We start from the raw sequence: 25276 nt of genomic DNA, 5'->3' as shown, positions 1-25276 counted from the left end.
TGTGTAACACTTCGAAGAGCCCAGAGATGAAAGCCTTGCATTTATAATTTGTTTCCAGAGTCTTATGGTTGGGAGTATAGTTTATTACACAAGAGACAGAATGATGAAAACAGAAAGAAAAAAAAAGTCATTGTTTCAAAGATACACATAATTTGCTTAGAACAACAATATTTATGTAAGATAGATGCGTAGCATGAGGTAGCTTTTCTACTTATATTGCAGAAGTGGTATTCTGTCATGCTGGTTTTCTTTTCAGAGGTAGCCTCTGTTTTATCATCCCTGAAGTATGATCACATGTGGGTGGAAGGGAGCCGGGGAGGTCAGGCTCACTGAGCCTGTAATGATTCAACAGGGATGATTTAAAGCCACTACGTACTCATTTTGAGGGTCACTTAGTTCTGGCTTGGACTTTACTCTTTATTTTACTTTCCTAGTACCTGATTACTTAGAGGTTACCAGAAAGCAAAGAATAATACATGTGAACCTGCTTGGTTTTGTTTCCCGAATTTTAAACATTTATATTAAAGTTCAAAGATAAAATCTTTGCCGTGTTGACAAATGAATTGTTCTTTGGAACTCCTCAGGAAACACTTTTCCTTTTTACAAAATAGCTCTAAATAGCAAAGGTTTCTAGAACTTAACTGAAACTCAGGGACCAATGCCTGGCATAATTGACCTGCAAAGGATGTTAGCCCCGAGGACAGTTAAAGGAAAAGCCTGTTCTAACTCTTAAGCTAATATTACCCACAGATTTGTATCTTTTCTGAATTCTGTTTTCAGGAACTGAAAAAGGAAGCTAAGGACAGCAAAGCCTTATTGGACTCCCTTAACGAAGTGAGCAGTGCTTTACTGGAGTTGGTACCCTGGAGGGCGAGGGAAGGACTTGAAAAAATGGTGGCCGAGGACAATGACCGCTACCGATTAGTGAGCGACACCATCACTCAAAAGGTGGAGGAGATCGATGCGGCCATTCTGAGATCACAGCAGGTAGGGACAAGCGGTTTGTTGTCTAGGCAATAAATTTCCCCCAGTTGTTCTCAGAGCCTTTACCTGAACAAAGATTTCTATTAATAGTGTTTCCATTCATTTGTTATGCTTCAAAAATGAAAAGAGGGATTTGAAAAGATTTTGGGTTACTTCGACATCTGAGTGCGAGGCAGGGCAAGGCTAATCTGTACATTGTTAACAGCCATCTGCCTCATTGTAGCCCAGATTTATACCCTTACCAAATCGGTCACTGGGAAGATCAGCCCTGCTTTCCAAACAAAGTGCTTTTCGCTTACATATATGTGAATTGCTAATGCTAATTTTATGCCTTGGCTAAGTCTAATCTGTATGTGAGTAAATATTTTGAGTTATCACATAAGTCCACACTGACTATTCATTTACATACAGCAATGGCAAAGAGAGGCTGTGTTCTTTCTAAAAAGGAAACAGTCGTGTTGGCGATGTGGTGTTTTTTCTGGACTGAAGGGGGGGGGGGCGGTGGGAAGGGTTGTTTCTGACCTGTCTGTGACTCATGCAGAGTTTAGAGTTCCAGAGAGTTTTGTAGGCACCCAGCCCTCACCACAGCTCCGTCAGAAAACTCTGGGTTATGAGTGGGGTCCTGGAAATAGAAATTTATAATATGTGTTTTGATTAACTTTTATTGACTATCTCGGACTATTTACATTAAGTCATCAGACTCTTACTGCAGACTTTCTGTGACAGGATTAGTGTGCTATTGCAGGGTACTTCAGAGCAGAGCTCTGGAAGGCACATAACTAAGCCTTTACTAATACATGCTGAACACCAGAGCCACAAACCAAGCAGATTGTGTGGGAGCATCCAAAATTAATTTTCTAAGGTTGCTGTAAAAGTGTAATTTATATAGTTCTATATTATAATTTATGTGGCATAATGCCTCACTCCTCATTTCAGGGCCATGCTCTAGAATCACAAAAGCTGATGAAATACAATGATAGCGGAAGGCCTGCCTTAGAAATTTTTGTGAGGGAGAGCATTCATGCCTGAGGAATGTATTTGCATGACTTCAGTTTTCAAAGTTCGGCACAATCTGTATGCCTCATTATTACAGGAGGATAAATGCATTTATCTGTGAAGTTTATTCAACTGTATGAAAACACTGGATCTTTTCCCCAAAACTTATATCCACATTTCAGAATTGGCACTGAAGATTTCCCTAAATAGCAAGACTACTATTCTGTACTCTTGGAGTACGATTTTTCTTGAGAGGTTGACTGTGGGTGGTTAGTTCAGTGAAATAAGAGCATAAAAAGGGCAAGATGACAGGTTGAGCTTGTATTTTTTTTAATGTTTATTTATTTTTGAGAGAGAGACTGTGAGTGGAGGAGGGGCAGAAAGAGAGAGACACAGTCATTATAGAAAATTTTAAGATTTTCTGAAAGAATACAGGAAAAACTCATGGAAGAAATAGTGTGTAAATAATATGATCTCTATCCTTCCAGTCTTCCTTCTGAGAGAGGAAGACCTAGTGTCTTACTACCAATAAGTCATACAGCTAATGCTAATGCCATTGATATTTTCTGGTTGTTCACATGTTTCTAAACTCATAATTTTCAAGTTTATAAAGGAGCTAATTTATGACTGAAGTCATTTCATAACTTTGCTCACTTATAAATATTTGGAATTAGCACCAGAGTACAGTTTGGCACTAAAATATTTGTTTTCTCTTTTCACAATAATAATTCGTCTCTTCAGTATAGAAGAGATGGTGCAAAAATATCTGGAGACTCGGATGTTAGCCACACATTTTGTACTGTTTTAAGGTGCATAAACAGACCAAGCACCATTCTGTGTCTCTTCTCCATCTAAAACAATGGACGTGATCTGACCTCCGTCCCATCTTTTTAGACATACCTATAGTCACATACAATTTGTTTTATTAACAGCTACTCCTTTCCAGGTCCCTACCTTCAACATACCCACACCCACAAGTTGACAGGGTAGGACGTATGTCTTGAACACGAAGTGGTAATTTTTACATTTATAGATTTGATGCTTTGTTTCTTAATAACCTGGCTAAATAGATTTTAAATAACTGAATGTTTTGTTTCCAAGTAAATTTCTATTAAGATGTTTCACCTTTTGCCCGGCATTAAGGCTGTTTGTATACAGATCTACCTCCTATATAATATTATAACCTGCTTTTTGGAATTCAAGAAAAGCATAGGGACTTTGTGAGTCAGGTCACTGTTGCAGAGTATATTGGCTTCCAAACATCGATGAGAAAGATGTCTAGGAGTGCCTGGGTGGCTCATTCAATTAAGCAACTGACTTTTGATGTCAGCTCGGGTCTTGATCTCAGGGTCGTGAGTTTAAGCCCCGTGTTGGAGCCCACTTAAAAAAAAAAAAAAAAAAAAGATATCCAAGAAAACATAGAAAAGAATTAGTTTGAAAAGGACAGGGAAGGGAGCATGCAGATGTCTAGTAATTGGCATGACTTTGTAACCACCCTGTTTAAACATAGTTTTTAGAAAAGTTCTGATTTGATGTGGTTAGATTTTTTATGGTTATCCTATATTGATAGTAACAGTTTTGAGAATATGTGTCACTGAATTTTGAAATCATGGAGGCCTATGACAGAACCCTTTATAAATTTGAGTAGTATTTATTGCTGTTTGAAAATCATCAAACTGCCTCTATTATGGACAAATGAGTGAGGACTGTATGCATCTGACTCTACAGATTGGCAAGCATTGACATTCTGAAGAGAGTATGCTTTTTTATAAGAATTAGGCCCATTCGTTACTTTTAGGAAATATCTGAGGAGAACAAGTCAGCTTTAGTAAACAGTGATGGTGAGCTTTATAAACATAAACGAAACAGGTCTCTCCTTCTCACAATACATGCCATCATCTGAGTTAGAAAGTGTACATATTTTTGCCTGTTAAACCTGCACGAAGTAGCATCTTTTTGTTGCTTTCTTTTTGTTGCTTTCTTTCTCTAATTGCAAATTGAACCAAATGAGCAATGTGGAAATAGGGGGAGGCACTTTCGCTTAAAAGATGTGCAGACTTATAGCCTGAATTCACACCATTGTGATTGTTTTAACCTCAGAGCAGTTCATTGTCCTTTGCCTCATATTAATATGCACAATTGTCAGAAGTTGCTAAAATGTGTGTATTTCACGGGATCTGGGAATCCCAGACACTCTTCAACAGTTCTAATTGCTTGGCTTGAGTGGCCATAATGACCCTTTTATATTAAAGGCACGTAGGTTGGTGATTTGGGTGCAATTAGAATAAGCAACTCATCAGGTCATTAGGAATCAGCCTTGGAAAAAAAATAACACCTGTTTGTTTCTTTTAAAGAACTAGTAGGAAACTTCCCCCATGGAAGTGAGATTAGTTTAGACCCTCCAGGTGTTGGGGGTGGGAACATATGGGCTGTGTTATGAATAATGCAAAGCAAAATGGAAGGAAATGCTAATCAAGGAAAAGTGATAAGATCCTCAGCCAGGGGAAGGGAGTAAAAGGATGTCCTTGAAGTTAAGGTTCACTTATCATTTTGCCTTTCTTAAGCCTCTATTTCCACTTAAAAGAAACCCTCTAGATAAACACAAAAGTAGTTTGTCAGAGACTGGAGAAATGTTTAAGAAGTTAAAACCTAGTATTTATTGACGGTTGTGGTATATGAGCCATTTTTGGTGAAATTGCATGCATATTTTGAGTTCACGAAGCCTGAACTGTATATGAGCACCAGTGATAGGGCAACTAGCAATGCAGTCTCTGGGGTCAGACCACCTTGGTTTGAGTCTCAGCTCCAACAGTTACTAGCTGGGTAAGCTCTGGTAAGTCAGGTAACTTTTCTCTACCTCAGTTTTCTCAACTGTAAATGGAGTAGATGGTAATACCCAGATGATGCAGTTGTTGTCAGGATTAGAGAAGATACTGCATGTGAAGCACTTAGTGTGTTCAGTAAAATGCTGGCCATTATTGTTTTAGAGCGTTTTTCAGGAATAGAGATAGCCAATTAAAATGTCTTTCACTATTAGGGTGCCTGGCTGGCTCAGTTGGTGGAGTGTGCGACTCAATCTCAGAGTTCTGAGTTTGAGCCCCACGTTGGGTGTAGAGATTGCTTAAAAAATAAAATCTTTAGGGGTGCCTGGGTGGCTCAGTTAAGCACCCGACTTTGGCTTAGGTAATGATCTCATGGTTCGTGGATTTAAGCCCCACATGGAGCTCTGTGTTGACAGCTCAGAGCCTGGAGCCTGCTTCGGATTCTGTGTCTCCTCTCTCTCTGCCCCTCCTCTGCTTGTGCTCTGTCTCTCTCTGTTTCTCAAAAATAAATAAACATTAAAAAAATTTTTTTAAATAAATAAAATCTTAAATGTCTTTCACAGTCTTGTTGGAAATTTCTGAAATACTGGTTCTACTATAATAAGAGTTATAGTAGGTCAGTGGTTAGATTCCACTGATAAAACCTAGTAGAATATTTCCTAGAATGCAATTATGGATGGTAATATTATCTACAATTTATTTGAAGTCAATTTCTGCTACTTGAGTGAGCAGTAAACAAGTTTATTAAAATTTGGTCTAATAAACTGGTTCTCCATATTGTTCACATTGTAAAATAAGCAGCCTTTATGGTCTATTAGAAATGTACACATATAGTCATTCGAAAGTTTATAGGTGTAAATAAAATGCCTTGCTTCCCTGTAAATTGCTTAATGAAGACCCTGGGGCTATTCCATTTGTTGCTAAACAATAAATATTTGCTAATTTAATTAAAAAAATCTCAAAAGACAGGAGGGAAATTTCTGCTTGCAGTCTTGTTTTCTTTTAGCAGAGCAAATATTTGCTTTGGTTGAAGAAACAGTGTTTTAGTTTCAGCTTTCCATTTTGGCAACTTAGATGGTATCCCCATACTATTTTTCACTGGAGTCTTTTTTTTTTTTTTTTTAAGAGAAAGAGAAATAGATTTAAACTAATATTAACACTAACAGGCTGACTTTATTTACTAGGACTGTCATATAAGTGCTGAAAATTGCCTGATCACAAACAAGCGGGGTGGTTTGTCACTTTGTTTTTTCAGGGACCAGTAGAGGAAAAAAGTCATTACTGTTAAATTTTATTCAGATATCTTGCAGCACTTGCACTCAGGTACAAAGGCCTGGACTGTTCTGCCCAGTTTCACATTTGTTAAGGGAATCCCATAATAAAGTTTTACCTTGAAGTTTCATCGTATATATCTTGAAAGTGAATAATCTAACCATGAAGGCTCTTCTACTTGTTTTTCATGAGGATTTCTTTTTTCTACATTGAAGCTCCTGAATTAGTTGAAATTTTTTCCTTTCCTTTTCTTTTTTTTAAATTTTACTTTTAAGTAATCTCTACCCCCAACATGGGGCTCAAACTTGAAACCCCGAGATCAAGAGGCACATGGTCCACTGACTGAGGTAGCTAGCCAGGTGCCTTGAAATCTTATCTTTTCTTTTCTTTTCTTTTCTTTTCTTTTCTTTTCTTTTCTTTTCTTTTCTTTTTCACATTGGTGAATAATTGCTAATGAGTAGTTCCGTTTGAAACTAATATAAAAATTACTGAACCAGATTAAGATACAATTTTTCATATGGTCTTTCATATGGATTCTTTTCTGGAAGCCACATTGTTCTGGTTTGTCCCAGTAGCAGAAAAAGTAACGAATCAATGAAAAAAAAACATTTATTAACACTACTGTCTGCAAACCAGGAGCCTTTTCAATAAGTTTTATGAAAAATGTGGCTTCGCTAAAAAAATAATGTATAAAGTTATGGGAAATACAGGAAAAATGAGTAATTCTGTTTGAATGTATAAATGTACACACAGTCATTTTAGAAGTACTGCCCTTATAAAGGAGCTCACCCCACTCTGTGGACTAAAACTCTGAATTTCTGTCTGGAACAAGTTCAGCATATCATTGGTTCTCTTAAATGTGTGACACTTGAAGGACAGCCCAATGTGGCAAATGTGTTCCAATCTGCTGTCCAGACACTATGTTAGTCTTAAAGCAGCCTGATTTTGCATCGTGTTTGTTTGTTTGTTTGTTTTGGTAGGTATTGGTTTCTATCAGATTTTATTCAGGCAGCAGTTTAGAGGTTGTTAAGGAAAGGTCTGTTAAGCCCTATCTCCTCCTTCATATCCTTATGCAATTGAGTTGTTTTTTTGTTTTTTTGTTGTTTTTTTTTTTTTTACACCTCTATTGTATTCCTGGCTGGGACCCATTAGTTACATGATTACTAAATTTTTCTTCTATCTGAACCATTGACTAAAAGAAACTGACCTGCAAATGGCATCAGTATTTATTTACTCATTCATTATTTGGCAAAGGTGAAAACAAGTGGGTTCATGATATATAGGAAAAAACTATAATAATTTATAATATTATTAAGTATTTTTCACTTCTATAATTTGTTATTCTTTCTTTGTGAGATGGAAAGTGTAACATTACTCTTAATCAGTGCTATTCAAGTCTGTGCCAGGTTACTGCTGGCAGATTATTTCCTTATAATTAAGGGAAGTCCACTGATACACTTGGAAAATATTATTTAAAAATAAATTGTACCCCATGGTGATGAGGGTACAGAAAAACTTGCCTTGTGGCTGTATAAATCAGTATATCCTACCTGAAGGACAGTTTGGCAGTATATTATCTAAAAGGAAAATGTGAACTGGAGCTCACACAGAGGTTATCCACACAGACCTTTTGTTGTTGTTGTTTTTAATTAACTTTTATTAAGATACTTGTAGATTCACATGCAATTATAAGAAATAAGATAGAGACAGTCACATTGTACCCTTTACCCATTTTCCCCAGTGGTGACGTTTTGCAAAAGTATAGTACAATATCACAGGCAGGATGTTGATGTCGATGCAGTGAAGATACAGAACATTTCATCACCGTAGGACTACCTCATGTCTCCCTTTTATAGCCTCCCACCTCTGCTCCCTCCTTAACTCCTGGCAACCAGAAGTTATTTCTGCATTTCTGTAATTTTATCATTGTTTAAAATATTTGAGGGTTTTTTTTTCCTACAATCTCTTTCTCTTCTCCTTCTGAGACTCCAACAACAGGAATGTTAGATCTTGTATTATAGTTCCACAGGTCCCTGAGGCTCTATTGATTTTTTTTTTTCCTCCAGTCTGTTTTCTATTATTCAGCTTGGGTAATTTCTGTTGTTGTGTCTTTTGCTTCACTGATTCTTTCCTCTGTGCCCTTCATTGATCTCATCCTCTGACCTTATTTGTTATTATATATTTAACTTCTAAAATTTCCATTCGGTTCTTTATATATCCTCTTTTTTTGCTGAGGATTTTTGTTGCTAAGGCCTTCTGATTTTTCCCATTCGTTTCAGTGGTGTTTAAAATTGCTCATTAAAGCATTTTTATCATTGTTCCTTGAAAATTTTTGTCAGACAGTACTAACATTTCTGTCATCTAGGTATCGGCATCCATTGATGATCTTTCTTTAGTTCAGTTGGAGGCCTTGGTTCTTGCTGCTAACTTAGGAGTTTTGGGTCGTAATTAAACTTTCCGTTTGGACTGGCCTCCTCAGGCACCACTCTGGCAGAAGAAGCTGGGGGTACTGCTGGGTACAAGCAGAGGTCTACGTTCCCCACTCAGCCTCTCGTGACACCTGACATGGGTGCTCCTCATCTCTGCCGGCTGGGAGTGGGGATTAGACCTCCAGCTGTTGGAGCAGTCTTTTCCAGCAGCTCGGTGAAGGTGGCTAAATTAACCACAGAGCCGTGGTGAAAATCCTGACTCTCCACTAGGCCTTCTCTGAACCACCCCGGAGGAGATAGGGAGGGGCAATTCATGACTGCTTGTGGGGGCTCCCCACATGATCTCCACTGATACTGTGGGCAGGAGCTTTGTTACTGGCCAGTGGCACCAAAAGTTGCATCTCCCTATTTGGCCTTCTCTGACATCACCCTGGCAACAGTGCCAGCACCTTGATATGTAGGCTCATGAGCGCGAAAATGTAGGCCTTCCTTGGCATGAGTGTGGGTGAGACCACAGCCTTTTTTCCTGTGGAGTCTAGACAGAGTGGTTATCGTTTAAAAGTTCTGTGTCTTGCTAGGATGCCCCTTTCCTGGTCATCTGGCTGAGGGGACAGACTTCTCTTGGGGTTTTGTCTGTGCCTCTTGGTGTTTCCGGGTTCCATTTTCTCCAGTGTCCAGTCTAGGACGTGTGAGGCAAGAAGAAAACCCATAGAATTCACCACTGTGTTGTTCCCCGGGCGCCAAGGTCCACAGCAGTTGTGCTGTCTTCTGTCTCCTTTCACAATCTTATGCGTGTTTCTTATGTAACGTGGGCGTGTATGTAACGCCTGGGGATTTGTAGGTGTGCTTATGAGGAACAGGGAAAGCACATCTCCGTCTTCCCGTGAGTCTGCATTGTGTCGCAGAGTGTTTTAGAAGTATGAATTATTTTCTAACCTAGTATCTTATCTCTACTCTTCTCTCTCGTCACTTATATATCCCCTGCTCTCATCTAGATTTCCAGATTCTCTTGAAAAATTAAAAGTTCTGGCAGTACTGTAACTGAGTGCTTGCAATGTCTGTTTCCCATTAAATCTTCCAACTAAGGCCAATGTTAGTTACCATTTACCGTTGGTGCTTGTGGGAGCACTTTGCTCATTTATGATACCTGCTTGGTTCTAGAAGGCATCGGGTTCTGTCTCATGCAAGGTAATGAAGAAGTTCATGCTCTTTGACTTGGTAGTTAACTTCTAGGAATCTACCCTGAAGAACTAATTGAAGATGCCAGCAGAGATTTATATTTATTACAGGTCTGTTTATATAATAGCAAAAAATGCAGTGTGCCTAAATGAAAATATCCACGTATGCTAGAATACAATGATGTTATTTAAAATTCACATTTCAAAGAATATGACATAGGAAATGTTCATAATAAATGAAAGAGCAGGATATGAAACTGTTTATACAGTATTATCCCAGACTTTTATAAATCTTTTTCAACTTCTGGAATAAAATTCACTAAAATACCAACAGTATTAACTCCAGGTTTTAATTTTCTTCTGTATATTTTTCTGTACTTTATGAATTTCTACCATGAATTATTGTTAAGATCAGGAAAATAAAACCTCGTAAAATATTTAAGAACGCTCTTGGAAGTGAATTATTAAATGAGATATAAAAAATTTTACATGAGACATTTGCAGGTATACTCTACATACACAATCATACTTTGCACATACATTTATACACACATAGTATGGTAAATAAATGGGAATATTTCATGAGTTTTGCTAGGAATCTTATACGTCAGTAGTGGAGTGCTGTCTGCATACCATATGGATTAAAGTGATGAATGCAGTGATTGAAAGATGATACCCACTTTCTTAGCTGTTTAATTTGGATAGTACTCTTACAGAGGAAATTCTTATAACAACCAAAAAGAAGGTAACAGACTTAGCTGTCCCAGAATAATTAATGCCATGTTACAGATTCAATGTGTTTTAAGAGCGTGTGTTTAATTATTCTGTGGGAACTTCTCCTTTATAACTTGAGTCATTACCATGAATTATTTCAGGATGCCATGAAGAGATAAGCTCAAATTTTCCTCTTGTGTAATTAGGATATTTTAAAAAATCTTAGGTAGGTATTTTTCTGGCACCAGTTACAGGAACTTACTGACCTAATTATTCATCTTCTGTTTAGTTTGACCAAGCAGCTGATGCTGAATTATCCTGGATTACTGAAACCGAAAAGAAATTGATGTCTCTGGGTGACATCAGGCTTGAGCAAGACCAGACCTCTGCTCAGCTGCAGCTTCAAAAGGTGAAGAAGTACATTTCCAGTTATATCAAAATTGCTTGTTAATGTGCTCCGATCTAGAACGTGGGATTGCATGATTTACTTTACAAGACCCTTTTAGTGTAACTTGGTATTTTTAACTACTTTGCCTGATTGTTTTCATTTTAGTCACACAGCCTCTCTCTCTCTCTCTCTTTTTATCTTTATTCTGGTAAATCACAGAAATTCACCATGGAGATTTTGAGACACAAGGATATCATTGATGAGCTTGTCAAATCTGGACATAAAATCATGACCACATGCAGTGAAGAGGAAAAGCAATCAATGAAGGTATAATCTTGTCTGTGTGGCTGCTGCTGAGACCCTCAAATAAATGGCATGTATTGAGTGCTCAGTCCTAGAGCAGCACATTTTCTTTATCCACAGCTGCCATTTGGACATCTGAATCATGAGATTTAAATAAGGCATTTTTTCAAGCTTACAGAGTAAAAGTAAAAGGAATATTTCTTAAGGGAATCACCCTGGGGACACTTATTTTAATAGACACTAAAGCTATTAAAATTTGCATCCTTGAATAACTGGCACACGTTAAACATTCAGTTAATGTTAGCTGTATTATTGCCATTATTATCGGTATAAATTATCACTCTATATGTCACCTGTTGTCTGTATGCTTCAAAATATATGGTTCTGTTTAATGCTGAAATCCATTCTGTATAAAATTTTGGTAAGCTGTACAGGAGAAAAATGAGCTGAATAATTAAGAAAGCATCTGGTTTCTAGACTTCTAATGATCCTTTAAATTGATGGAAAACCAGTCACAAGTAAAAATGTTTAGTTCAATTCACATTCAGACATCTCAGCAGTCTAAAGAAATTAATGTATACTAATGCTTCTGATAGGAAACTATCCCATAGCAAAAAAAAATATGCAAATGTTTATGCCTAAGATTACACTTTAAATAGTATGCATTGGTTTCAAGGTGTACCGTGGACAAAGTAATAGAATGTAACTGTATATTGATACTACTTTTATTTATTCTGGCAATTTACTTATTTATAATTTAATCTTTCCTTTATTATTTTTATAAAGACTGACATGAAAAATAGAGATCATCATGAAATATTTTCTGTGTCATTCTGTGGTTTATTAGATTCCTGTTGTGCTTTATCTTCTGCTATTAGTTTATGATGTAAATTTATACCGTAATCTAGATCACTATGATCACCCCATAAAATATAGTGTATAGTATAATGTTCTACTCTGATTGTAATATATGCAATTAATTTTGCTAGCAATTCCTCTTATAACTTCACTTGTGAGAGGGAGTCTTTACTTTTGGCCAGAAAGTAATGTTAATGTCGCTAGACTCATATGAGACTTGTTTTCTAGCCCAGAAGGCCTATACGACCTAGAAGGATAGTTGAAGAATTTGGCTTATTATGTTTGGAGAGCTCATTGTCTTTTTCATAAAAACCTGAATCTGTTTATTTATTATATTTTGGGTTTTGTCACCTAATATTTCTGACGGGGGGAAGGGGGGTGCTTGTTCTCTGTCATTAAATCCCATGATTTTTGATGACAATATAAAAACCTGTTGTGTGGATATATCTTGATCTCCAGTTGTACTTTTATGGTTCCACATTTTTGCTATTTTTTACATATATATGTGAAAGGTTTTTTTGTTGTGGTAAGATACAACATTAGCATAGAAGGGATTATTATTCAGCCTTAAAAAGGAAGGAAATCGTGCCTTGTGCAAAAATATGGATGAACCTGAAGGATCTTTATTTTTCTTTTTAAGATTTTATTTTTAAGTAATCTCTACACTCAACGTTAGGCTCCAACTTACAACCCTGAGATGAGGAGTCAGATGCTATACTGACCAAGCCAGTGAGAAGCCCCCAAAGGGTCTTTTTAAATTTAAAATGAATGTTTGTACATAGAAATAGTTACAATCTAAATACATTTTAAAATTTTTAATTAATTTATTATTGAGAGAGAGCAAGAGCATGAGCATGTGAGCAGGGGAGGAGCAGAGAGAGGGAAAGACAGAATCCCAAGCAGGCTCCACACTGTTAGCACAGAGCCTGATGCAGGGCTCCATCTCACGAACTGGGAGATTGTGACCTGAGCTAAAGTCAAGAGTTGGATGATTAACCAAGTGAGCCACCCAGGCGCCCCTAATCTAAATAGGTTTTAATGATTTTTTTCATTTAACATACATCTGTGAGTGCCTGCTTTGCACTAAGCATATAGTGCTAGAAAAAACATTCTGGAGTATATGTGCTGTTTGGCCTGTTTAGCCAGCTAAGCACATTTCATTTTCTTATTTTCTAGAAAAAACTGGACAAGGTGTTGAAGAACTATGATGCCATCTGCCAGATAAACTCAGAGAGGTATCTACAGCTAGAACGAGCACAGTCCCTGGTTAACCAGTTCTGGGAAACATATGAAGAACTTTGGCCATGGCTGACAGAAACACAAAGAATCATCTCTCAGCTTCCTGCCCCAGCCCTCGAATATGAAACTCTAAGACAACAGCAGGAAGAGCACCGGGTAAGCTGGGTATTAAAGAGAATGTTGAATTCCCCATTGAAAGAGAACCACTATGGTTATGCTGTTTTTCTAGTATATGTGCTGCCAAAGTGAGCACTGGGATGGTGTTTTTTAAATGCAATTAGATGTTTTACATTATTTTGGGGGGTTTTAGCAATATTGTATTCTGGTCTGCACAGTTGCTTACCTCATATTGCTCACCTGTTTTCCAGGGTTACAGTGAGAAAGACTCATGTGGGGAGGCCACATTGTGTATGTCATTAATTATATCCCAGCTTTCCTAGAATAGTATGAAGTATAAGCCTTCCTGGTACAAAAGCAAAGTGCTCATTTTTAAATGTTAGCGAAATAAGCTTTTTGAAGTACTTTGAATTGATGCATGTTGAATTGCTTTTAATTTACATATGTCGACTAAGTTTTATACTTAATATGTATTGGTTGGAGACCTCTAGAATATAAGCAAATAGTAGAAATACATCAAAGCGGCATCATACAGACAAGGCCACTGAGCTTGGAGGAAATTGGCAATATGACAGCGTGTCAAAACACAAATAATGTAAAAGCTAAGTCAGTGAGAAGGGAGAATGCTAAAGGTGCAAAGACAAGTTGTTTCCCCATTTTTTTTTAACCTTATGTGCATGGAACCCTTTTGATGTTTGTTTTTGCTCCTATAAGCGTATACGATTAAGCTAGAGAGTATACTTACATCTACAAATATATCATGTTTTAAACATAAATAAAATGGCATTATGAAGCCCTCATTTCAGCAGCTACTTAAATATTAACATGGCTTAAAATTTTGCAAGGGTTTGAATGAGAGAGAGGGTTCAAGACTGTCAGAAAAACTCTGAAGTTGTTGCTGTCATGGATGTGTGAACCTAGTTGCTGTCTCCCAGATCTATACAAGATGTACTCTGAGATTAATCATGCGTGTGTGCAAGTGTGCGCATGTGTGTGTGCACGCACACAGGAAGACTTTAACTCAGTGGTGTATTACATCATTGTTTGAAGAATGTGCCACCCTTATTTTGTTTGTTTACTTTTTTAATGTACTGGCACTGAAGAATATCCCTAAGCGTTTGTTTAGAAGGGCTTTAGTCAACACTTTAATGCAAAATGGAAATTTTAAGTTCTATCTAAAGCAGCAGGAGAAAGACCTAGAAATTATGTAGAATTGAATTTAATTTTGGTATAAAGGTTTCTTCGTGGCAGAAATCCTGATGCCTATCCACTGAATAAGTTTTAATATAAAATGTTAACGTGGATTTCTTCAATTCTGAGGTGAGATTTGAGCAGCTGTGTTTCTGTCATAACATCAAATAACGGAATGAGATTATTATTGAGTTATTACTGAATTTCAAAGTGGAATTAATTTTCCCTTTTTAGCATAATCTTTCAGCCCTTAAATGTACAGTTTTATGTATAAAGGAACTACAAAACTTTGTAGCTGAGTCTTCAAATTATTCAACTAAATTATTCATAATATTTACAGCCTTGTAGAACAGCCTTTCTTTTGCAGCTCCACAACCTTATCCTCCGCTGTATTTGTTTGGGAAGATCTTCTAGTTCGTTCTGATCAGGAATGAAAAATGGCTCCAAGAACCAGTTATTATATGGTAGATACATTGAGGTCACACTCATTATCTCCATTTGACTCGACCCTTATGGCAGTATGTTGCCAAGAATCATTTTGTTACATATGAGGCAGAAGACATCACCCATTGGGCCCTTTCTCCACACACACACCCAAGTAGGCATCTGGTAGTACCAGATGTTTAAAAAAGGAATGGTCTGAAAAAGGGTCATCTCAGTACTTCCCAAACTAAGGAGTTTCACAGTGGTGCTACACAAATGAGATCTACCTACATGCTAGGCAACTGGGGACATCTCAGCAGAGATCTCTCATTTTACCTGAGAGTCTCTTGATAACTCAGAGTGTAAACTTGATTTACCAACATGCCTTGTAGAGTACTGAAACCAGAACGTGTGTAACACATTGCTTTTTTGTGAGATTGTTTATTAGCTGTTACTACCATTATTACCTCCATTTCTTAAGGCAGCATGAATAGATGATCTCATAATATGAAACAAAAATAAGAAAATCTCAGCCTGGACCACTCAGGAGCTAGATCACAGACATCCTTATGAGCAGCATGTTAGATTAGGACCAACCCCTTCTTTTTCTTTTAACGGAATTTATGTCTATTTAGCTGTTTTTTAAGAGTTTGGAGACCATATTCAGAAAAGCTTCAAAAATAGCATTGTATTCAAAAATACATCATTGTAAATTTTAAAAAATAAAAAAATAAAATTAAAAATAAATAAATAAAATAAAGGATTTAAACCTTGAAAAAAAATACATCATTGTTAATGATATGCCAATTTCCTTAATAATTTTCAAAATAATTTATATGACTGATTTTAGTGAGCACTTTCAATAAGTATCTAGATATGTGGCTATCTTGGCGATTCTTCTTGATGAATGATAGAAATTAAAATGTTTACAGGAGAAGATTGGTAGCTTTCTCTAGACTGTCTTTCCTGAATATAATTTCTCTCAGAGAAGTTTTTGTTAGGGGCTAGGTAGCAAATAATTTGGAGATAAACCTTCTGGTGAGGACAAGAAGCTTCTGATTAAGGATCCTAATCACTACTGTGGTACAAATGGAAGGCTCCTCAATGCTGCAGGGAGGCTACCCTAAGAGAGACCTGAAGCAAAGATGGGTGTAGCTTTGGATCTGGTCCATGAACCACTGCTCAGCGGAGGCTCTGGGTTCTACGGAGTATAGATATTCTAGATTTATTTGTCTTCCTAGAAGGAATGGGGCTCCATTACACACCCACTTATTGGCATAAATATCATTGTATCTCTTGATTAGATGACATTATGCAAAATATTTCATGTGTCATATATTTTTCTTTCAACACACCTTACCAATAATGCTCAGTATACAGACATGTCTGATAGATTGATTACCCTGTAGCCTTTAACGTTTTAAAATACAGATGGATTTATTCATATGTGTATATTATAGGTATCACATATATACATATAATGGAGTCATACTTGGGTATATGTAATGTAACCTATATATACACATTTTATATTGGTTTAAATATATACATAACTACAATGCCTTATGGCCTTATATCCTCTTAACTTTTTCTCTTGGCATTATGTCTGCCTTCTGCTGAACTTCTTTCCTTTTCTTTCCTTCCCTTTCTTCCTTCCTCCCTTTTAAAGAATTTTTGCATATATCATGAGTGTACAGAAAGGGACACCAAGAGTTATGGCTTAATCTCTATAGGTTGGGGACATAGTGAGTTCATAATTCTTTATGTAATATGACCCTTGTCAGAGTGTGTACTGCTCTTGATAGGAAATGCATAATGAACTGGGATTCATTATTTCACTCAACGAGCAGTTTTGTACGTACCCTTAAAGAGACTTTGACGTGACCAGACTATTGTTTATTCTTTGTGTCAGGGGCATCTCTTGCTGGCAAGGAGCAGTATGAGCCGTCCTGTGTTAAATGCCTTGTGATGGGAAGGGTGTTTGGAGTTTCTTGCCAGCTGGATGCATTGGGCATGTAGACAGCTGTAATATGGAAGTGTGACCCTGAGATACTGAGAAGCTGTTTGGTTTGTTATAGCAACTGCGAGAGTTGATAGCCGAACACAAGCCTCATATAGATAAGATGAACAAAACTGGGCCACAGTTACTGGAATTGAGCCCAGGGGAAGGCTTTTCTATCCAAGAGAAGTACGTGGCAGCTGACACCCTTTACAGTCAAATTAAAGAAGATGTCAAAAAGCGAGCTGTGGCATTGGATGAAGCTATTTCTCAATCTACTCAGGTAATCATTTATACCAGAAATATGACTGAGTTCGTTTAAATGGCAGAGCATGGAAAAACATTTTCTTGGATCTCCTGATTAAATTTGAACCAGAATTATTTCACTACATTAAATCTGAGTATTGAAGTTTTTGCCTCTCAAAAGGGGTATTTGCTCGGTCCAATCCTTATATTTCTCTCTGCCTGCTTGCAGATACAATACAAAATAATATTCAATGCCTTAAAAAACATACAACTGACATCACTGTTCAAATATTTAATTAAGTGTCCATCTAAAGTAGAATTTGCCACTGGGAGAGCTAAAAGAAAAGTGCTATTATCATTATTAATGAGACACTCCCATGAAGGCAATAAGAAGAAAGACTGTGTAGACTGAATTAGAAGGAAACAATATAGAGTTGGAAATTCATGTTTTTCTTTTTTTGAAAATACCTGTTTTCAAGAAGTTGAATTGGAAATTACCTACAGATTTTCCATCTGCACAGTTGGGCTTTTGTTATTATATACACTGACAGTGGAGTGGGCCATTTTTCGTAATCCTGAATGATGATTCTTTTAAAACTGAGGAGAGTGTAAAATCCATGACTGAACAAGGTTTTATGACTTTGCTTTATTGCCCATGGTACCTTTGCAAACAAAACTTTAAAATTCTTTCATGAATCTGATTATGTGTTTGACCATGAATGGAGCTCAAACTTCTGTTCTGTCAGGGAGGTTTTTGTTTGGTCTCATTTTTTAACATTTTTCAGTTCAGAAAATTTAGAACTTAAGAAATTCATGTATTCTAATAAAAAATGTTCTTGAATCTTACATTTAATAATATAACGTTTTTAGGATGTCAAAATAATGAGTACAGATGAATAAAACAGTTTTGATAGAAAAACACACAGCTTATTGGGCTTAATTTTTAAAATTAATTTGAATTATGATAAAATGAGGCAACAGGTAAAATGCTGATGTCAGCTAGTCCAATTATATATTAATGTATGCTGTTTCTTTCTTTTTTTAACGTATACTGTTTCTTAACGAATACACTCATTTGGGTAGATATGTTAACAAAGTAGCTAAGATTTAATTCTTGATTGTGACATTAACTATATGGGGTTTTTTTTTGTTTTCATTTAAATATGACATTTGATATCACAGGTCTTTTCCCCATAAATGACCCCTTTGATTCACTTCTAGTTCCACGACAAGATAGACCAGATCCTTGAGAGCCTGGAACGCATCGTGGAGCGTTTGAGGCAGCCGCCTTCGATCTCAGCTGAGGTAGAGAAGATTAAGGAGCAGATCAGTGAGAATAAGAATGTGTCAGTAGACATGGAGAAGCTACAACCATTGTATGAAACACTTAAAAAACGGGGAGAGGAAATGATTGCCAGATCTGAGGGCACTGACAAAGACATATCTGCCAAAGGTAATAATTTCAGAATAAGGAAACAACTGAACTTTACCTTTAAAATAATTCTAAATAATTCTAAACATTTAGAATTGTCCTGGTGTTTACGGACGGTCCAATGGCATAACAAAATGCCAGATTTTAGAAAAGGTACTACCATTGGGGTTGAAGAGCTATGTACAAAAATCCCTTGTTAATGTTTTTCTGTGTCACAAAGTGTGCCATTATGCAAAAGCCATGTGTTCTTTGGGACTTCTAAACCAGTTGTTTAAAGCATGATGCTAAGGGACAAATCTAGGTTTTGTTTTTGTTTTTTTTCTCATTACTAATTACACACTACTTTTTATAATGCGTACAACAGACTGGGTATCGTGTAGCCACAGAAATGGCAACCACGACCTTAGCCAGCCATCTTAAAGATAAGAACTGGGGGTCAAAAGGAAGAGTACATACATGGATTAGTGGAAGTTTATAAGGTTACTCTAGAAACAAGCCCAAAATACATATCCTACATTGTTATATTCCTGAGACTGAACAGACATCAGTATTTTTGATTTGGAGAGCTTAAGTGGTTATTTCATTTTCTTTGGAATGAAGGTCAGCCTTGGTGAACTTCAAACTTGGTAAACTTAGGTCTAGTCTGAGCTCACTTACCCTTGAGTGTCTAACTTTTGTCAGAAACAGCCTTGGTTCAGGAGGAGTAGGATACCCTGAGAGCTTGCATTTGTCTAGAATATGCTATATTGGGCCTAGTGATACTCACTAGACTGTGGTCAACTAAAATTGGGTCCAGTTTTAGATACTTAGCAAATTGAATCACTGTTTCTGTGTAAACTAAAACATTCTGCTTTATTGCTTAAATGAGGCTAACATATTGCCTTTTTGATACTATTTTGTGCCATAGCTGTTCAGGATAAGCTTGACCAAATGGTTTTCATTTGGGAGAACATACACACACTTGTGGAAGAAAGGGAAGCCAAACTACTGGATGTAATGGAATTAGCAGAAAAGTTCTGGTGTGATCACATGTCATTGGTCGTAACCACTAAAGATACACAAGATTTCATCCGGGATCTGGAGGATCCTGGAATTGATCCCTCAGTAGTAAAACAGCAGCAAGAAGCAGCAGAGGTAAGCAGAAAATCTCCTTTAAAGTTAAAAAAAAAAAAAAAGTAAGTTGTAATGAAACCTGGATTCCCTTGGTAAATATTCGGAATTACTCTATTACAGTTTATATTTGGTTCCAAAAGTAGAATGCATAGTGATATAGTAGGAACTAGATTATACCCACATATTTCACTGAGAGAGTATGTATTTTTAAAGTTTCCCTTCATCTCAACTCCTCCTGCCTTATTTCAGGCCCTTGTTCCCTCCGTTTTTGGCTTCTGAAGTAATCCATAGTGGTATCCCTACCTGCAGAGTCTTTTTCCTTGCCCGACTTCCAACCTTGTCCTCTCTCTAGATCTACTCTTACCGTATCGCCACTCAGAACCACTCGGAGGCATCCACTGCCTACAGAATGAAATCCAGACACCCGACAGTAGTGTCCTGGCCTTTTACATCCCAGCATAGCCTATGCCTGTGTTCTCAAAGCCATTTGGTTGAGTGCTGCTCCTTTATTAGAAAGTGGCTTCCCCTGACACTGCGGTGTGCTCTTTCTAGTCTCTTTTATCTTTGCGGATTAGTTACCTCACCCTCATATGTTCCTACCACTCTTCTGGCAAATCCCACTCAAACTTCAAGGGTCATTTGGGTTGTAAGCCTTCATGAAAAATCTTTTCTTGCATACTTAGGAAAGTTTGTCTGTGTTCTCATAATGCTGTCCTCATGCAAAAGACTCTACACATAGTATAACTTATTGATTATATCTCTCTTTTTCCTAATGGACTTCGATCCCCTTGAGTGGAATAGCCCTATTTTTATTTATATCCCCAATGCCTAGTTTGGGCTTGGTTTATGCTTATTAAATGTTTCTTGAGTGAATAAATATATTTAACCAAGAAGATTAAAGCAAAAGTAGTACACTGCATTTTTCTCCTATTTTTTTTTTGTAGTTTATAAGTCCTAGGGAAATGACATAATAAGCTAGATTGTCTTAAATCTACTAACATTGTTAATTTGTTAGAAGTTTTTGAACTCGTGCTTTACTTTTGGTTATTTAAGTTCTATTCTTAACAACTTTAAAATATACAATGCAGTATTATTAACTACAGTCACCAAGCTATACATTGCTTCCCATGACTTCTTTTTTAACCAATGGAAGTTTATACCTTTTGACCCCCTTCACCCATTTGTCCCACCCACATCCCCTGCCTCTGGCAACCACCTATCTGTTCTCTGTATCTGCAAGCTTGGTTTGGTTGTGTGCATAGGGATAGGAGTACTTTAGATTTTTTTGTTGTTGTTGTTGTTGTTGTAGATTACTCAACCTCTATTTTAAATGTATATTGCCAGGGCATCTGGGTGGCTTGCTCACTTGAGCGTCTGACTCCTGAATGCAGTTCGACTCATGAACCCAGGTTCGTGAGTTCGAGCCTCACATCTGGCTCTGCACTGACAGTACAGAGCCTGCCTGGAATTCTCTCTCTCTCTCCCTCTCTCTGCCTCTCCCCTGCTGATGCTCTCTCTTTTCTCTCAAAATAGATTTTAAAAAACTTCAAAAAAATAAAGAAAAATATAAATGTATATTGCCCAAACTATTTTGTTTCAAAAACAAAATATATCTCTACACTTTTCATTGTTATTGATATTTAGAGGAGCTTGTTCTGGTATTTGTTACGTAGAACTAATTCTTTAAATATTGTTTTTAGAATAAACATGTCTATTACAAAGGATGCTGTTTTTCTTTAAAATATTTCTTCTTTCTTATTCAAAAAAATTGATTGCAGAAAGTTAGAAAAGAAGAAGAAAATAAAATTGATCATAATCCCACTTCCTAGAAATAACTATAATTAATGTCTCTGTGTCCATCTTTTTAGTTCCCGTGTGTTTTTGCTTAAAACTCTGAGGCTGTCATTTCTTATTCTAGGCCATTAAGGAAGAAATTGATGGACTACAGGAAGAGCTGGATATAGTTGTCAACCTGGGTTCTGAACTCATTGCTGCATGTGGGGAACCTGATAAACCCATTGTCAAGAAGAGTATAGATGAGGTACAGCTAGTGTATTTCCTACTCTCATCAAAATGCTTTTTTAAAAAAGATTTTGTTTAAAGCATATTTGGAAGAAATAGTTGCAAACTTAATAAATGACACTAAAAGAGTTCTGATATTTATATTGTAGTTAAATTCAGCCTGGGATTCTCTGAATAAGGCTTGGAAAGACCGGGTGGACAAACTTGAGGAGGCAATGCAGGCTGCCGTTCAGTACCAGGATGGACTACAGGTAAGGGCGTTCCGGCGTGTCTCCTGGGAGGAGAATCGGGCTGACTGACGCGTGCAGATTTACACATTGACACCACCCCAGCACAGCAGATACATGTGCAGTAGGCTCACCTACTTCAGTGTATGTTTTGCCTTTTGGAAGGTATTTCTGACACTGGATAGATGTGTAGATTTATGCACACATCTCACTACATTTTTATACACACAGTGCAATTTACTTTGAAAAGAAAAATTTTGATTTTTGGAAAATGTTAATGGTTCCACACCAGACTGAAATGAGAGCTGAATCGGAGTTCTCTTCTAAAGTTGAGTGGAGTAAGATGAAAGGAGTAAACACTATCTAAAAATATCCCTGAGTTTAACTAAAGTCAGGAGTAAAAGAGATTTGATTTGAAGCCAGTGTTCCCCGTTGAACTAAAATAGATTTCTGTTTCATTAGGTCATAATCTGTTGTATAAAATGTTTTTCTTCCTTTCCATCCACGTAATTCCTTTTCACGGTTGTTTTTCACACCCCTTAACGGTTCTCATTCAGTTTATTAACCATGTTTTAAAGTTTCCCTTTTCATATGAAAAATTGTCTTGTTGGTGGAGGCCAGCTCAGGGACATTTCTCTCCTTACCTTCTTCAGCTTTATTCCATTTCCTAACAGGCTGGCCAGTGTTGAATCTGTCAACCCTCCTACCGTATGGAAAAAGCCCTTCTGAGTATTTCCATAACACCAAGTGAATATTATTTTTAAAGCTCAGATGAGAACATCTTTTCCTTTTTATTATGCCATTCCATTTCTATATTTGTAAAAGTAAATATCAGAAGCCAGGCTTCATGCCAGTTGAAAGTGTTTTGAACTTTGGAAATATATGAAAAAATTCACCACAAATAATATCTTATATAACTTTCCTCCTTCCCCCACTTTTTAACCGAAGAGTTAAATGATTGGTTAGGTTTCAGTGGCCAGGAACTAACTAATCAGGCTCCAGCCCTCAGTTTGTGGGAGCAGGTCATGATTTGTATGTATTATTAATAAATGACTGAGTTGTGCCCTCTTCTGTGGCTGCAGATGGCACTGCCACCATTTGCAGCCTTTTGCCTTCAGGAGCCATTAGCCACAGAGGTCACTGGCTAGGCGCTATGACTTTCCTTTTTTTAAAATTTTAATGTTTGTTTATTTGTTTTTGAGAGACAGAGAGAGAGGGAGGGAGAATGCAAGTGGGGGGAGGGCAGAGAGAGAAAGGGACACAGAGAATCCCAAGCAGGCTCCATGCCGTCATTGCAGAGCCTGATGTGGGGCACAAATCCGCGAACCATGAGATCATGACCTGAGCATGAAATCAAGAGGGAGGCTTAACCAGCCAAGCTACCCAGGTGCCCTGGGGCACCTTAACTTTTACTCTCTCATTACCCCTGCTAGACAGACAAGGCCCATTATAGGTTAGGAGCATCATCTGCGAGAATGAAGGGCCACTTGATTTACTAAATAGCTAAGATTGGCTAGAACGAGATGTTGAAAGGTCCAGAAGCTCTAGGCATTTCAGGGTTTGACTGTAAAGTAAAAATATATGTATATGTTTTTATTAATTGAAGAGCTAAAGGTATGCGTGGGGTTCATTAATTTATCAGAGATTGTATTTTTATGTTCTTTATTCATGCGACTCTTGACACAAATTTATTTTACATAACTGAAGTATTAACATTTTGATTGTGAAACTGGTTTAATATAGCATAATTACATAATAAGCAGCTTATAAGTTCTCATTAAATATAATTTCACAGGTTACTGCTTAAGTTATTGGGTTTATTAATGATAAATGAAAATAACAGATAGTTTCCAAGATTCTTCCTCCTACTATATGGTCTGGCAACTTCATTAAAGTCCAGAATAATTTTGTGCATTCAGTATCTGAAAGAAATGTGAGTTGTGCCTTCCTAAAATGTTTATATTACATAAAAAGAACAGGAAAATAGATTCTGTAGTCTTATGTTGTAATTCAGAATCATGGTCATAATATTAATTGTGGTATGTGCAGGATTTTTATGCTAATCTAAATAATGTGTAAGGCTTTAGCTGGGCCAAATATTTTACTCAAGTGCTAAACAATAAACTTCTTGCTTTATTAGAAAAAACAGATGGCTTTGAAATCTTTTTCTTTCAATATATTTACATAATCTTCCTCTTAGAATTCTCTATGCTTTCTTATGTCTATTTCATGTGATTGAATTTATAAAACTTTTTCAAATGCACTTTTTTGAAAGTTGTTAATATTCTAAGATTCCATTCAGAAAAGAATTTCCTTTGCAAAGTTGGATGCAGAATTGAAGGTTCTATCTATTGCATATTTGGGACAACTTTTTCATCATATTGTTTCTTTTACTTATTTAGGTGAACCATCTTAATTTGTAAAATAGGCTCATTCCATAATATCTGTATAGATTTATGATTGTACTTTTCTGTAGCACTTGGGATGTTATAGCAATTTCAGATGTGCTACTAACTCGTGGGCTAATGTGTTTTTCAGGCAATATTTGACTGGGTAGATATTGCAGGTGGTAAATTAGCTTCAATGTCACCAATTGGAACAGATCTTGAAACTGTCAAGCAGCAGATTGAAGAGCTAAAGGTATGCGTGTGGTTCATTAATTTATCAGAGATTGTATTTTTATGTTCTTTATTCATGGGACTCTTGACACAAATTTATTTTACATAGCTAAAGTATTAACATTTTGATTGTGAAACTGGTTTAATATAGCATAATTACATAATAAGCAGCATATAAGTTCTCATTAAATGATACAAAATACTAGTTTTCTTCTTATTAAATCAATACCTATTCATTATAGAAAAGTCAGAAAATGATAACCAGAAAGGTGGCTTTTTAAAAGCTACCCAAAAATGTTACATACAACTTCTTTTAAGATTTGATCTATAGCCTTTCAGAAATCCTTATGCTGGGAGCACACTGAAGAGGGGAAGGGGGTGGGAGGGTGTGGGTGTATACTTTATACACATGTAGCTCATACTGTAAGGATTTTTATAACTTCATTATTCAATGGTGTATCATTGTCCTCGATACACATATAACATTTTTGTTTTTTTCAGTGGGTCAGAGTAATCCATTCAGTCTAACAGGCTGAAGAAACATCCTTGGTATAATAGTGTTTCCCAAAATGTTTGTTTTGTAAAAATGTTTATTGTTTTCTATCTGCTTTCCTCTGTAATTTTTACTTTCGTGGTTCTTGATCTCCAGCTGTGTAAGTGGCTGGACTGTTTCCTCTTTGAATTCCTCTGTGCTGATGATCATTT

The 25276-nt window shown here is 36.7% G+C and overlaps 1 protein-coding gene across 4 annotated transcripts in view; it reads left to right on the top strand.

Annotated features, from left to right (window-relative positions):
- The window catches only part of DST (dystonin), a 491592-nt gene that overhangs the window by 421593 nt on the left and 44723 nt on the right, over positions 1–25276 (top strand). For all 4 annotated transcript variants that reach the window (XM_042986591.1, XM_042986590.1, XM_042986592.1 and 1 more), the window contains 10 exons: positions 781–987; positions 10685–10804; positions 11003–11110; positions 13121–13339; positions 16993–17196; positions 18381–18612; positions 19499–19725; positions 21623–21745; positions 21876–21977; positions 24492–24593. In XM_042986591.1, coding sequence (XP_042842525.1) covers positions 781–987; positions 10685–10804; positions 11003–11110; positions 13121–13339; positions 16993–17196; positions 18381–18612; positions 19499–19725; positions 21623–21745; positions 21876–21977; positions 24492–24593 — 1644 coding nt within the window. The remainder of the gene's footprint in view (positions 1–780; positions 988–10684; positions 10805–11002; positions 11111–13120; positions 13340–16992; positions 17197–18380; positions 18613–19498; positions 19726–21622; positions 21746–21875; positions 21978–24491; positions 24594–25276) is intronic.

This window comes from Panthera tigris, chromosome B2, assembly GCF_018350195.1.
Source record: "Panthera tigris isolate Pti1 chromosome B2, P.tigris_Pti1_mat1.1, whole genome shotgun sequence".
Taxonomy (NCBI): domain Eukaryota; kingdom Metazoa; phylum Chordata; class Mammalia; order Carnivora; family Felidae; genus Panthera; species Panthera tigris.
This window is presented reverse-complemented; position numbering and strand designations above follow the sequence as displayed.